Below are 14,109 nucleotides of genomic sequence, written 5' to 3' on the forward strand. Positions count from 1 at the left end.
CGTATGCTTATAACAGTTAAAACCGAAGTGAATGCCATTAATAAAATATTCATTAAGTTTTCTAGGATAAAAACCATATGATGCCTTGTAATATACCATCTTTGAGACACCTTATGTACCATCTAAAACAGACAGCAGACACTATTAATTACATCGAATTACAACATTTCAATCGTGAGAAATCTATCCGAAGTTTTCCTTGGTGAACCTGAAGCCGTATTCTATACATTTTCCTTTAACAATAGAAGCTACCGATCGTGGTCCGCAGAAATACACCGTCACACGCCCCCTGCGGTTATTGTTTATTTCTTTGAAGACCTGAAATTAAAACCAACACACATATAAGTAAAGTGTATACATACTACGGCTGTGCGTCATACAGTGCTGTGAGTACTGTACATGTAGTTATACTTTTTTAAAGAACGCATCCGAGTATCAGAGAATGAGAGAGAGAGAGAGAGATAAAGAGAGAGAGAAATCTTGAGTTTAAAAAAGCTCGTCAGCTAGCTTACAGCATTCCAATTCGGTCTTCCCCTCTGCGCCTGCGTCAAAAGTCCGGGTATGACTTCGGTCAGGTTATTCTGCTTCACCAGGTCCAGCCCGGGTGCAAGCAAAGCATCTCGAATACCAAAATTGTTCTCAGTCTCTGTGTTATATATGTGGAGATCTGAAAGTGTTAAGGCATACATGTTTTTGGATAAACGCGAATCTAACCCTGATCCCGACAATTTTGTCTATACTATGTCATTTTTGCCATGTATATATCCTCGAGCCCCCCCCCCCTCTCCGGCCCCCACCAATAAATAAAGAAAGAAAGAAAATCTTGGATACAAACATGTTCTATTGTTATTATTATTATTATTATTATTATTATTATTATTTACCTAAGAATGTATCCATGGACGCGCCAGGCACCAGTTCTAGTTGTTCCAACTCCAGCTGCGTCAACAGATCACTGAACCATTCAAACGACCGAATTCCTCGAGAAATCCAGAAAAAGTCCACCTTCACAAAGTAATATATGCTAAAAGTTAATTTTCAGTGTCAAGTTTATTCAGCGGGAGATGCAGCATGGTGACAAGTGACAGTTCGGGTGACTAATTTTTACCGTACAACGGACATAAAATTGTAAAAATAAATACATGTAAATGCACAATGGTGAACTTACTTTTTTCAACGACCCCAACGTGTCTGAAAGATCTTCGTCAATCCAGGAATGTGTACACTTTGGGCATTCGTGCTTAGCCGTGTTATATCTGAATGAAGAAATGAAATTAATTTTTCGTAACTCAACATCATAAAAAGCAGAAATGTTACAGTAGATATGTTACAGGTAGATTTCACTCGTGAGGGTAAAACTGATATCTGTGACTCGAATTTCCTGAAGGAAAATTTTGCTATAATATGTCCAGGATTTTCCTTTTGCTATAAGAATGGCTAATGACTAGCATCGCATGCCTTAAGGGGCTAAGTATTACCGTCTCATAATGCTCTGTAGTATACTGGCGAATGGAGTGACTCCAATGCCCAGCGCTATCATCACAGCGTGCTCGGCTTGGAAGAAATTACTGGCGGGGGCACCGTAAGCACCGTCGATATACACCTGAAAACAGTGGAACGAAATCACCTTAAAGGTTCAACGTTTCTTTTAAAATAAATGTATGTATTCAGATGTTAATATTTTATACCTAATAACAATAACTTTCATTCATACTTTGGCAAACGGCAAAGCTGTATTAACGGGAAAACATTTACAGCAGTTAATAATAAATTAACTATAAATATTAAAACAGGCAGACCCTGTACCACAGATGCTTCCGTTTAACATGAAGAAATGTTTTCGTCTTCCCGACCCTCTTTAAAGAGACACGTCGCTCGTTAACCGACTTAAGAGTTTTGTCTGGCCTAATCGCAGTTAAGTACTGTCGAACTGCACGAGTCGAAGAACTTTTATGGAAAACATCTTACCTCCAGTGCTTCGTCAATCGACGGTTTATGTTCATCAGCATTCATTTTGTATATGAAAGGCATTTGTGAAAGATGGCCAAAGTTTTGCCCATGGGACATGCCCTGCCACGTCGATAGACGGCGCTGCAGATGTTTCACAACTTCTGTTTCCGGGAGTTTCAATGCGCACGCGGATTTCCTTCTGTTCCGGTCAAATCCGGGAGGAATCTGGACAAACGGGTCGAGTTCTGTCTTCATGATATGTGCATTATCAATAGATTTCGATCTTTGCACCTTTTTCTGCACACCACCGCTTAAATTCTGTCGGAAATTTTCAGGTATTCCGAGTCTGTCCGAAAAATTCCGAAATGATGTTAGCCTTCTGCTTTGTTTTATGTTGAATGACTCGTCGTCTTCGTCTGAGTAGGTTTGAAGACTGTAGTTGCTGGACGTGTAGCTTCCATTACCCATTCCAGTATCACTTTTAAGTGTTACAACTTCGATATTTGTGTCGTCTTCGAACCCGATGTCATTCTCAGTTTCACTTTCACTTTCTGAAATGTTATCCGATCCGCTACCATTCCCCTTGTCCGGCAAATCAAATTTGATAATCGGGATTACCCCGTGGGTAATATTCCGACGCGATTTTTCTTCGTTCTTGGCGTTGTTCTTTGTTTCACGCGATTCATCAATCGCCTCAAAAGCCACGTTATCGATTCCATGGCCATCACTGGAGGATTCCAAGGAAGACAAACTCGAGGCATCTTCCTCTATCCCGTCCACGTCCCCGTAGATGTTCCTTATGTGGGGCAGGTTCATCCTTTTGGCTATCTCGCGTTTCTCTTCAAAGTATTCGTATAGTTTATTGGTCCATCTTCCCACAGCGCGTATGTGAAGCCACAGATGATCTGAAATATAGGTATATGCATACGATTTAGCATAGATAAAAATCCCCAAAAAATGAAATAAACGACAAGATTAAATAAATTACCTATTGTAGACTTTGTCGTCTAACAGATTTGCCATGCCCTTTCCACCCACCCACACTCCATTCCTCGATCTCACCCAGAATCCTCACTTCTGGAACGCACATTGATGCGGCTGCCAATGAAGTTAAAGCTATTGAGGGAAGCTGAAAGGGCATGCTTCATAGTAACAAAACACTATTTTACTTTTTAGAACCTATCTACATTTTCACCATTAGCCTCATTCCCCTAGTTTAGCGTGGACTGGCAAATGCTTTCGAAAAGCCGTTTTATTCCAGTAAACCACAACGGACATTCGTGTATGCGTAGTGACGGTCTCATGGTCGTGCAAAATTTGGATTGTAATTTTAAGAAATCTAATTTATGACTTATTTTTAAGTTTGATCTCTTTATCATAGGATATGGCTACATTTTTTTTTCATTTTTTTCTGTCAAAGCTATGGCAATTTCAATCCTTTCCGTATGCCTAAGAATACAGCCCGACTTTCACATACTGATACCTTGCAGAATTGAAGGAGACAAAAAGTCGTAGGTTTAAGACAATTTTTCAGCCTTAAAAAACTACAGATGGCGTCACACTTACCCGGGTCCTCGGGGGAGCTGCTGATCGTAAACGGATGCCATTCGAACGTAGCTATTTTGGGGATGTTTAGAAAGATGTAGTCGCCAGCGGTGAAGTTGAAGTTCTCCGGGCGTTTTATAACGAGATGTGTCACCTGTAATATAAAATAAAATAAGATAAAATATAGTACTGTAAATGCCAGGCGTGTGCTACGTACGTGTACGTGTACGACCATGAGGAAATGAGAAGATTGTTTCGGTAAAGTTACGATGGCAGCTAGGGCTACCTTAGTTGTTACATGTGCAGTAAAGTAGATGGTCACGAATCCATTTCGATTTCGAAATTACGTCTCAACGACATCACTTGGTTGTTTGCGTACTTACGACAAAAATACAGGTCTTGTTTTATGTTATCATCATTATTGGGTTATTGTTTTTTTTTTTTTTTTTTTTTTTGTTTATAAATTTATCTTCATCTAATTTTATCTGTTTTTTTTTTCTAATATATATTTGAAGAGAAAGGTAAAATTTTGCATAATTGTTACAATGTATACATAAATTTAAAAAAATATGAGTATGCATGGAAATAAAAAACCTGTGGAGTGTTACATGTATGTGCATATACGTATAAAAATACGTGTTGCATAATCTGTTTGTGAGTGTGCACCCTTTTATATGGTATGTGTGTGTGTGTTTGTTACTCATATTTCCCTCAGAATCATTGCGCTATTACCTTGGAAGGCAAGAGCACGCCTTCTTGGATAAAGATCTTCCCATATTCCAGGCGCTTCACAGCCTTGGTCCGATAGACCTTTTCTATCACCAATAAGGAGGAAGGCACTATAATCCATTTCCAGCAACTCGGCGCGTGGATGAACATGACGATCATGAAGGGTAGATATAACAGGTGCGTAAAGTAAAATGCCTGAAAAAGATTATAGAAATTTAACTGTAAAGTGTTTCGTTGATAAAAACAGGAAGGTGTATTTTTTGCTCCCCGACTTGTGTCAATATGTAATATGGAAAGACAAGTCAAATAAAAAATCAAAAAGGTTTATTGAAATGATGATAAAAACGAATCAAGATAAACTGGCACAGAAAAAAAACTTAGGGCACATTCCTTTCTTGCAACTCAAAAAAAAAATAATAATAATAAAAATAATAATAATAAATAGAAAAAATATATTTATATATACATGCATTATTAATGAAAAAGATCAAGAAAAAAGAGACAGTTGAATAAATGAATAAAATTGTATTCTTTGCCTATTGTTCTTGCATACAAGAAGCCTCATTCGCGCCACATCACGTTAGTTCTCGCGAGATCTCACAACAAAAACACCAACCTGAAAATTCTTCGCTCGAACCCATGGCATACCGGACAGACTAAGGGCCAGGAGTATGGCTAGGAGGGCCCAGCCGGAGATGTAGGCCGTCCCGCCCATCCAGCTGGCTTGGTGATGGTGTGGATGTACCGTAAACAGGTACTCGACCAGTGTGTGGTTATGCTCCGTCACTGCCCAGGCTGAAACAAAATGCGTGACGATTTTGTTTTGCTGTTGATGAACCAGTGAGACGCTTTATACCCGTAGCTGATATTATTGTAATAAAGAACATATGGTTAAGAACATTATGAAAATACTTTTTTGGGTTTCGTATTATTGTTTCTGACATTATTTAAATTGCACAAAATGACGTCCTCAAAACACGTGAGTTAAGGAAGGGGTAACTGCAAAAATGAATAGATTGTCCCGAAGTAACCGTAGTCTGCTTCCTTTGAGTTTATACAGGTGACATTTGACCCATATACCGACCCGTGTATGGTAACCCTAAGCTAAACTTACTTTCTACCAAGGCCACAAATTGGCCCTTCACCCAATTTTCACATTAAAGATATCTCTGGCTAATGCCTGCTATTAAAAAAATTGGAAGAGATTAAATAACATCACACAGTTGGTATCTTGAACAGTTTAACCTAGCTGTGCTTAATTATCATATGGGACCCGGGCTTTCCACCCCTAGGACAACTAATCTCAGTAGTGTCATTCCTGCCAATCCGGTTCCTGATGACTAGAAGTATTTAGGATAATTACCTGCGTTGCCAATATGTCCAACAGTATGCAGTTGACTGCAGACTAACAGCACCATGCCCGCCACCTTGTGGTACTTGATGTGTTTGTCCAGAGGGATCCAGAATGGTATTCGTATCCTTGAACTTATTAATGTCATGGTCACACGCAACATCATCAGCAGAACCAGCAAGGCGTGGAAGTTGATCAAGCGTGCTATGTATAAATAAAGAAACGTACATGCACATGCATTTAAATGTGTCGACAAGACAGTGCGCACTATGCTTGATGCTACATTGTAGTTCTGCAAACGTTTGTGCTGTAGATGTACACTAATAGTGATACAGTGTAGAATTCTTCTCAAGTGTTTGCGTTAGTTATGTCAGTGAATTGCTTGTTTTTATTTCAATTTTCTTGTATTTATTTCATGTTTTATTCATTATTTTTAAACATCTGAAATTGTGAGAGGAAAAAAAAGAGGCATTACAACCAGGCGACCCAGAACTAGAAGATGAAACTACATCAGAGTTGTGAACTTGGATTACATTATCAAATTAATAATGTGCCGTCACGATGGTGGCAGCGAACAGCAGAAGGATTACATCGGACATGTTATAAATTCGTCATCACAAGGTCGGTTAGATAAGGCTGTCATAACCTGAATATTAGCGCGCTTCCAAATAAGCAGACTCACACGAAGACATAACATGTGAAATATTGATCATGTTTGTAGCATTTCGTGTTTAAATATTGTTAAGTTTTGCAGATGAATGAGCGGTGATTCTGATAAACTGTGCTGTATCACCACAAGCGCAGTATAGATTACTGATATACAAGAAAATAACTTACGGGGAAAATTTCGAAATATAAAGGAGAAATGCAAAATATTTAAACTGGCATTGCGGAAATACACTAATAAAAAATCTGGAGAGTTTCTTTTCTTTTAATTATTTTATTTTATTTTATTTTATTTTATTTTATTTTATTTTATTTTATTTTATTTTATTTTGGTGCAGTAAACCTATATTTTTCATTGGTATATAGTTTCGATAAGAACGGACGTATCGAAAGAAAACAAAACAGAAAAACGTATACGTGAAAAAAGACAAAAAGACAGGTAAACAATGAATTTCAGCAGAAAAATACTGGATAAAAATTCACGAGCTTAATTTTTTCACCTGACATCCTTGCCAAAACCTCCCATCCGGTAAACTCCTCATCGACATGATCCGCAGCGAAGGCGAACCATTTCTCGGTCAGCAAGGACCCCACAAGAAGCACATAGACGCACACCGAAAACACAGAAGGCAGATGGGTCTGGATGTCGAACCGTCTTCTTGGCTCCGGCGTCGCGAGAACGACTCTCATCCCATTATTCCGATTTCTCTGCTCCAGCCCTGGATGGTACGTTCCAGCAGGCAGGTGACCGGTGTCTATTCGGCCCTTGGATCGGGCCGAGGCCATGTTGTTTCTGGGCGGTAGATTTGCCTGTGTCTGCTAGAGAAATGAAATTCAAGTTAACTCTTAACTCTTCGTATTTCGTGTGCAATATTTATGCATAAAGTGCAGCAACTGTGGTAGCAAACTGAATGTCGTAATACCATGCCGGTGTGACAAGAGTGGTAGTCCGCTAGGAACCGTAGTCCGTTACTTAGCAATGTGACAATCAATCGTCCCACATACCATATAGCAACCCCAATACTGCGGCTAACCCTATCCTGTATAATAATTATGGGACCCCTGACATCCTTTCCTAGGACTTTCTTTTCTGTCACACCAGTAGTGCAAACAATACAATTAACCCAACACTGTTCTCACATGCAGGACTTACTCGAACCAGCATGCATCTGCTGTGATGAAAAGTTGGATATTGGCATGGTCGCCAAACACTCAACTGATGACTTCTTAAAGTGATTCATTTGGAAACCTTAAATTCTTCGATTCTTAAAAGCATCTTATATGCATGCCCCGGTCAAACCTGAGTCATTTCTGTAAATTTATAATAATCCATCACGCTGTAAGACCAGTAAGTGTTACCTTTACAAATGTACAAACTCTTAATGTTTGGTTTATCTAAGGCACAGCGCAGAGATACATGCACCTATAACAGTAAATTACAGAACGAATTACGATAAGACACAAAAATGTAGATAGAATACACGAAAATCAATTATCATGCAATGATTTCCTGCCCGCCCCTTCTCGACAAGGAGTAGCTGCTTTTGTGCGTTACTGCATGTACTTCACATTTGAAGTCTTAGACCCCATTCACAAAGACACCACCAGTCAACGTAAATCGATCCATATCTGCAGGGACTTTCCCTGAGTGCAATCAGCTAAACTGAATGGCACACCTCCATTTAGTTTTCAGCGTACTCGTATAATCACCGGCGTTTCTGCATTCTACTCAACGCAAGGAGGAGACGTGTTAGTGTGCAAAACTGATTGTATTCAGCGACAGTCCCCTCGGTGTTGGATCGATCCACGTAGACCGATGGTTATATTGGGAATGGGGCCTAACCGCTCTGATAAGTACTACGCGATCACTGCCGCACACTACACCGGTAACTACATGTCGTTGAGATCACACTTCCGTAATTACCAGTGTGTTCGCCAAATATATCCCCTTGATATAGAGATATGCCCAGTCTTTCTTCCGCAATACTTCACTAACGGTATAATTATTACACACATCAGGGGCCAAATTGTCCGTTAAGGGCACCACGCACTGGTGGAGTTCTTACCTCAAATATCCCATTTTTCTTCAGGTGAGCTAAGGTGAGCATAACGACATATAGCAACAAACGCTCTCTATGTGTCACGAGGAGCTGCGGCTTCACATAATCACTTTACAACGGAAAGTGCATGGGCCTCATATTAAGACCGAAAAGTATACTTGAAATCGGAGAAAATATCAGCAATCAACTGAAAAATGGTTTACACTGTTTTTCTAAAACAATGTCATTTATACTTTATTACATAACATGAACAATGTTTATTTACTTTGAAAACTGCGGTAATTTGTCCTGGGTCTAAGAAAACTCAAGTTTGCATGTAAAAGTTAAAATATCGGAGCAAAGTGATGTTCATAAAATCTGATTTGTATATCCCGGACACATGCATGCTGACCCAATAGTACTGGTACATGTATTTTAAACTAAATGTTCTATATCATATAATTATACCGTAATCTGCCGTACTGCACGTAAGGATAATCATGTAATCAAGCAATACAAAATGTCAGATACATCTTAAGAGGGAGCATTGTTTTGCATGGACCGACGTTCTACTAGTACCACGGGAATTCATTCACTGATCATAAACCGTTACATTCGTATAAATCAAATCGGTGAAATAAAATAAGTAAATAAATTAAAAATATTAGAAATAAATAAATAAGTTAATTAATTAATTCGTTGATTTGAATTATTAAATCAAATAATTAATTGAATCATTTTAATCAAATAATCAAATAATTTAATTAAACCAGAAGCAAGAGGTATTGTGAATATATCCATGTACCTGAGAAATAACGCATGTGGCCCTGTTCAGTAAACTGTCCACTAAACTGTGGTTCACACGAATATTCAAGGTTCGCTTCATGAAGAATTCACGCTGTGCACATGAACCGTTTGGTTATTGTGTGAGTTCATGAGCGAGTACCGGCATATGAAGAGAGAGAGAGAGAGAGAGAGAGAGAGAGAGAGAAAAGACGGAAGGAGATGTATTGTCGGTGCAGAAAACAAACCGCATGATCGCAAAATCTGAGTGAAAATTATCAACATATTGAACCATAGGACTTGTACCGCACACTCAAGCCTCCTAGTGTCGTCACTCATCGTGTGTGTTCTTTTGTGAATATTCATGATATTAAGGAAGTTGTAAAATCAATTTAAGTCCCCTTTAATCTTGAAGGCGACATTTGTGCGTCCCCTTTACGATCAAAATGTGGCCTGGACGCTGAATGATCGCCATAGCTCTGTCTCACAGCATTCTCTTTGGCTTCTCTGTAGCAGCACCGGCGACCAGTGGCGAGCAGTGGCGACAATTCTTTCGCCTTCCGCGAGACAGATCGTTGTTTGGGCTGCTTGGAGAGCTTAAGTGCTTGGATATAATGAGACCTTTATTTATATTCTTTTGCCAGTTCTAACCCGGCCTTTACTGTCGGTCAATTATCCCAGCTTCGGGTCAGTCGATCGTCGGTACGACCGCACCCAAGTCAATAATTATATATTATTATTATTATTATTATTTACATTGCCAAATGCTCATTAATAATAAAATAATTAAATATTTATTTAAAGTGTAACATCTAACGAAATTTGTTCTGTGGACTTTGCAAATAAAATACAAAATTCAAAAGATTATTTTTAAATAAAAAGTAATGGTATTTGAAGTAAAAAGAAACGTGTCTAATTATATTGTTCTGTGAAGTATAAAATGCTCAATCATTATTTTAAAAAATTGTATTCAGTATTTTTTAATCATCAGCTGAGCTTATATCCCTTACTTCTGACGGCAACTGCTTCAATTCATACGGGGCCGTGTATTCAAAATTTTCCCCAAATGTTTTAGCCTTGCGCATAGAGGTTTTAATGATAACTGGTCTTTAGATCTGTACGTACTACTTGGTATGTAATGAGATACAAGTTCACAGAGATAACATGGTTCAAGTCGTACCGGTACACAACAAGGTAGTAATGCCATTGTAAAATTGGTATCGCTATATTGCATGTAATACGAAATGTGGGTACATGTACACATGTACGTGTAGCTATGTTGCTATGGCAAAAAAACACTAGATCCAACGTCACCTGGGGTATGTCGGACGTCAATAACAGCTTACAACAGGTGCCTTATCTGACTGTTTCTTCAGAAGGGTAGCTACGCAAGCACGGTCTCATTTATATACAGTAGCTTGATCATTTATAGGTCTCAAAACACGAATAAAACACAAATACATCAGAAAGAAAATTCATCAATATAAGATACAATCATAACCCTTTAATGCTTACGTTTGAAAAATGAGGCCGTTCCGAAAATACATCTATGAAGTGACGTCACTGATGACGCAGAGACGGGGAGCTTTTTTGGATTTGGCATGCCCAAAACACGGACCGTTTTCTGAGTCAAAATGACTGGTACATGTTTTCACAATGTATATACGTGAAATGCATAGGCGAAACTTTGGAGTCATCAAAATCATTGAATTTGGACGTGTTAAGTTCTAAAAAAGGCTTGCCGTATACAAGAGGTGGTCTGTAGAAAAGTCCCTATATCTGCGCCAGCAGTGACGTCATCAGTGACGTCATCCATGGATGTACATTCGGACCCAACATCTTGCACAGATTTCCCGCACTGGTGGACAACAAAAATTTTCTTCTTACATGGTCTAGTTCACATGACGTGCACGTGTTTGTAGACACTTATTACCTGTTCAATACCAACATAATGGGCAACGAGTTGTTGCGGACGTTGCCCGCCGACGATATATATATGATGCAATAGAGTGCCTACGAGCGTGACGGACAATGAGGCGAAGCGGCGGGTGGGGGCGGTGGGGGTCACGGATTCTCGTCTGGCTGTCTGTTTCATGGACAAAATCTGTTTAATTGACTATCATCAACAATAAATTAATTCTGGATTTCTATAATTTACAGGTACTACTAATTGTTATAATAGTGGTTTGCCAAGGTAATACTCCTGTGGTCCATTCCCAATGAATCTTTCGTTTTAAGTAGATATATCCAACCCCCCCCCCCTCCTCCCGACGATGAGTAGAATGTAGAGAAGCTAATGATTATACAAATACGTTGGAAACAAGAGGAGACGTGTTAATCTGTCAAACTGATTTTATTCTGCGAGAGTTCACGTCGAGTTAGATCGATCTACGTAAAATAGTTTCATCGATCTACGTAAAATAGTTTCATCAGTGACATTTCTTTTTAAAAAGTAAAATTTGATGACTGATAGAATATCACACATTTAAAATGATAAATAATTTTTACAAAAAGTATAATATTACAAATGCCATTCCCAGTACGTATCTTAAAAAAATCATTTGGTTTCGAAATACGAAGTATTTATACTGGGGATATATACTATTCAAATTCCGATATAAATTAAGTTGTTGCACACAAATAAATAAATAAATAAATAAATAAATAAATAAATAAATAAATAAATAAATAAATAAAATTAAGAATTATTAAATTAATATTATTAAAGTAAGAAATTAACCAGAGCCTACAAGTGATTCTACTGTAATCCACCACAGTTGTACTACTGATACATAGACCTAAAAGCTTAAAGGGATAATAACTCTTCGTATGGGATCTATATTTCACAATAAAAACATTGTGAATAACTCATAGAAATGTAATATATTCTGTTTTACCACAAAAACGGCAGTTATAGCTATTTTTCTGATATCTGAGCTTGTCTTTAGACCACGTGACCTCCATTGATGGCTATACTCTGTTAAAATCTCTTAAGAGATTTTAACAAAAAACCAAACTTTTTAGAAAAAAACCAGGGACTAACTTTGAATGTAAAAATGGATTCATTTACCATTGGTAAGTATGGGAAAATTGTTGTTTACTCCAGGAAAATTCATTTTTTGGCCGAAACGAAGAGTTATTATACCTTTAAACTTATCGAAATTGACTTCTTTTCTTAATACCTGACGTGACAACTTTAACCATGTAATGATATTGACAAAACCAAACCCGCCTTTTATTTCCTTCTTGAAGAAAAACGCCAGTAAAGCAAAACCTTATTACCTCCTTTACGGCAGCCTACGGTAATCATGCAATCTATTTCCGCGTTATTTATTATCAGGCAGAGAATCTCACTCGTTATAATTGAAATGCTGACATAGCAATTGTAACTTACCCTAGTACTAAAGTTACAAACAGACTTCTCCGGCTGATCAAATTCATGTCGAGCCATTTCAGCGACAGTTGGTACCAGTGGTATCTAGGCGGTATTGGACACTTACATATGTACTCTAGGGGGCTCAACACGATCACTTCCGCCTGTCGTATTTTTCAGCATTTCACACAACGCTATGACAACGCATGTAAAAACAGGTGTGTTTACAAAAACATTTACTCGTATGAGACCGCTTTTTATCTTGTACCCCGGGCTTGCTTGACCCTCACGCTTTTTAAACAGAGCGCAATTTGAATCCAGAATCAGAATGCCCTTGACCAAAGTCTGACACTAATACAGCTTTAGAAGATTCCCAGACCTTAAATTTCTGCGTATGCTGTTCGGAATTAGTTTGAATAATAAGAGACGGTCTGCAGTCTGCGGCACAATGGCAAATGGTGTAATACACGTGCCGTTGTCAAAACTTAGGAAGTTAGCTGGTCTAGTTAGTTGTCCGTGTCAGCGAGGGATTTTGGATTTAGCTTAATGAATGGTTGATTGAATGAATATATACGTGCATTATCTATTTAAATGCAAATGAATAATAAAAGTAATGAAAAATGTTGTTAACCCATCACTGAAGTGTCTGTAGTTAATTAGTATTAAATGAATGAAAATCGGTATCTTTATTCATCTATATATCTATCGGTTAATTTATCAATTCTGTGAAAATCACATTTATTATTAGTATTACGCATTGTATAGAAAATAAACGTTGAAAATTGACGAGTCACTGAATGTGGATTCTGATCCATGTTTTTACTTTAGTTTTTTTTATACCATTAAAATTCGTTTGTTGCAGATTAATAAAAAGATGCTTTCATGTTAAAATAGCACATTTTTGTTGCAATCATTAATGGGTCATTTGATTCCACAAAAATGACAATAAATGACAATGTTCGTCTTTTTTTTTTTTTTTTTTTTTTTAATTACACACACCAGAGAATCTTTTAAAGTTAGGAAGAACGATTTTTACTGGGATTATTTTTCTGTGAAGTAATTGCAGACTAAGTAAGCTATATTTTTTATGACTACTACTATGAAATAAATGTCACCTTGATACGCGACAACGAGAACGAATTCGCATGTGATATGTCGACAAAGAGCGTGTAGGAGTTCAGACGCGTACTTTCTTGTTACACAACGTGATCGCGGGACTACACCCTATCGCACGATTATCACAAACATTACATAAGGCGGTGAATTAAATCAAAAGTGCTGAAAATTGAAGGTTTAGTGATGCACAGATAACCAGTAGCCTATAGGTACACATGTCCGCAAGAATGATTTGCAGACATTGATGAAATCATTGCGGATTCTTAGATACAAAATAACACAAGAAAAAAAGGTGTTTCAAGACATTTTGATGGTTGCTGACTAGATGACTAGATGGGCTTTTAACTCGTGAAAGCCGGAGGGGCAAAACATCCTTGCATTCTCTCCACCTTTGAACTAGCGCAATTTATTTTATTCATATTTTCATTGTCTGTGCAAATCCGCCATTGAGATCGTGAATTAAAGCAAATACACTGGGAAAATGATGGTTGTTTATTCACTTTTTATTGTCTTTTTTGACAGAGAAAGTAGTTGTAGATAATAATAATAACAATAAA

General features: G+C 37.8%; 1 protein-coding gene across 4 annotated transcripts; it reads right to left on the bottom strand.

Moving 5' to 3' along the window:
* Positions 1 to 148: 148 nt before the first annotated feature.
* On the bottom strand, positions 149 to 8,364 carry LOC106170952 (NADPH oxidase 5). 4 transcript variants are annotated; one of them, XM_086998090.1, is made up of 12 exons: positions 8,308 to 8,364; positions 6,742 to 7,060; positions 5,588 to 5,779; positions 4,841 to 5,019; positions 4,228 to 4,419; positions 3,517 to 3,649; positions 1,969 to 2,855; positions 1,479 to 1,603; positions 1,169 to 1,256; positions 885 to 1,005; positions 513 to 667; positions 149 to 318 (listed from the first exon to the last, which is right to left on the bottom strand). In XM_086998090.1, the coding sequence occupies exons 1-12, from the start codon at positions 8,347 to 8,349 to the stop codon at positions 184 to 186; spliced, it is 2,568 nt and encodes an 855-aa protein (XP_086854216.1). In that variant the 5' UTR covers positions 8,350 to 8,364; the 3' UTR covers positions 149 to 183. The 4 variants fall into 4 exon arrangements, with proteins under 4 accessions (XP_086854216.1, XP_086854218.1, XP_086854219.1 ...); XM_086998092.1 differs by lacking the exon at positions 8,308 to 8,364 and adding an exon at positions 7,601 to 7,774; XM_086998093.1 differs by lacking the exon at positions 8,308 to 8,364 and adding an exon at positions 7,601 to 7,764 and having other exon boundaries at positions 6,742 to 7,057.
* Positions 8,365 to 14,109: the final 5,745 nt, after the last annotated feature.

The sequence above is a fragment of the Lingula anatina genome, chromosome 10 (assembly GCF_051362555.1).
Source record: "Lingula anatina isolate TDL-2025a chromosome 10, LinAna3.0, whole genome shotgun sequence".
Lineage (NCBI taxonomy): Eukaryota > Metazoa > Brachiopoda > Lingulata > Lingulida > Lingulidae > Lingula > Lingula anatina.

What these genes read in the sequence shown, in the direction of transcription:
- LOC106170952 (XM_086998090.1), bottom strand. Translation starts at nt 8,349, where the DNA reads ATGCTCACCTTAGCTCACCTGAAGAAAAATGGGATATTTGAG. An exon ending in GGTTTTGGCAAGGATGTCAG is followed by an intron (nt 5,780 to 6,741) that starts GTGAAAAAATTA and finishes ATTTATACATAG; the next exon opens with CACGCTTGATCAACTTCCAC. An exon ending in TTCGAGCGAAGAATTTTCAG is followed by an intron (nt 4,420 to 4,840) that starts GTTGGTGTTTTT and finishes AATCTTTTTCAG; the next exon opens with GCATTTTACTTTACGCACCT.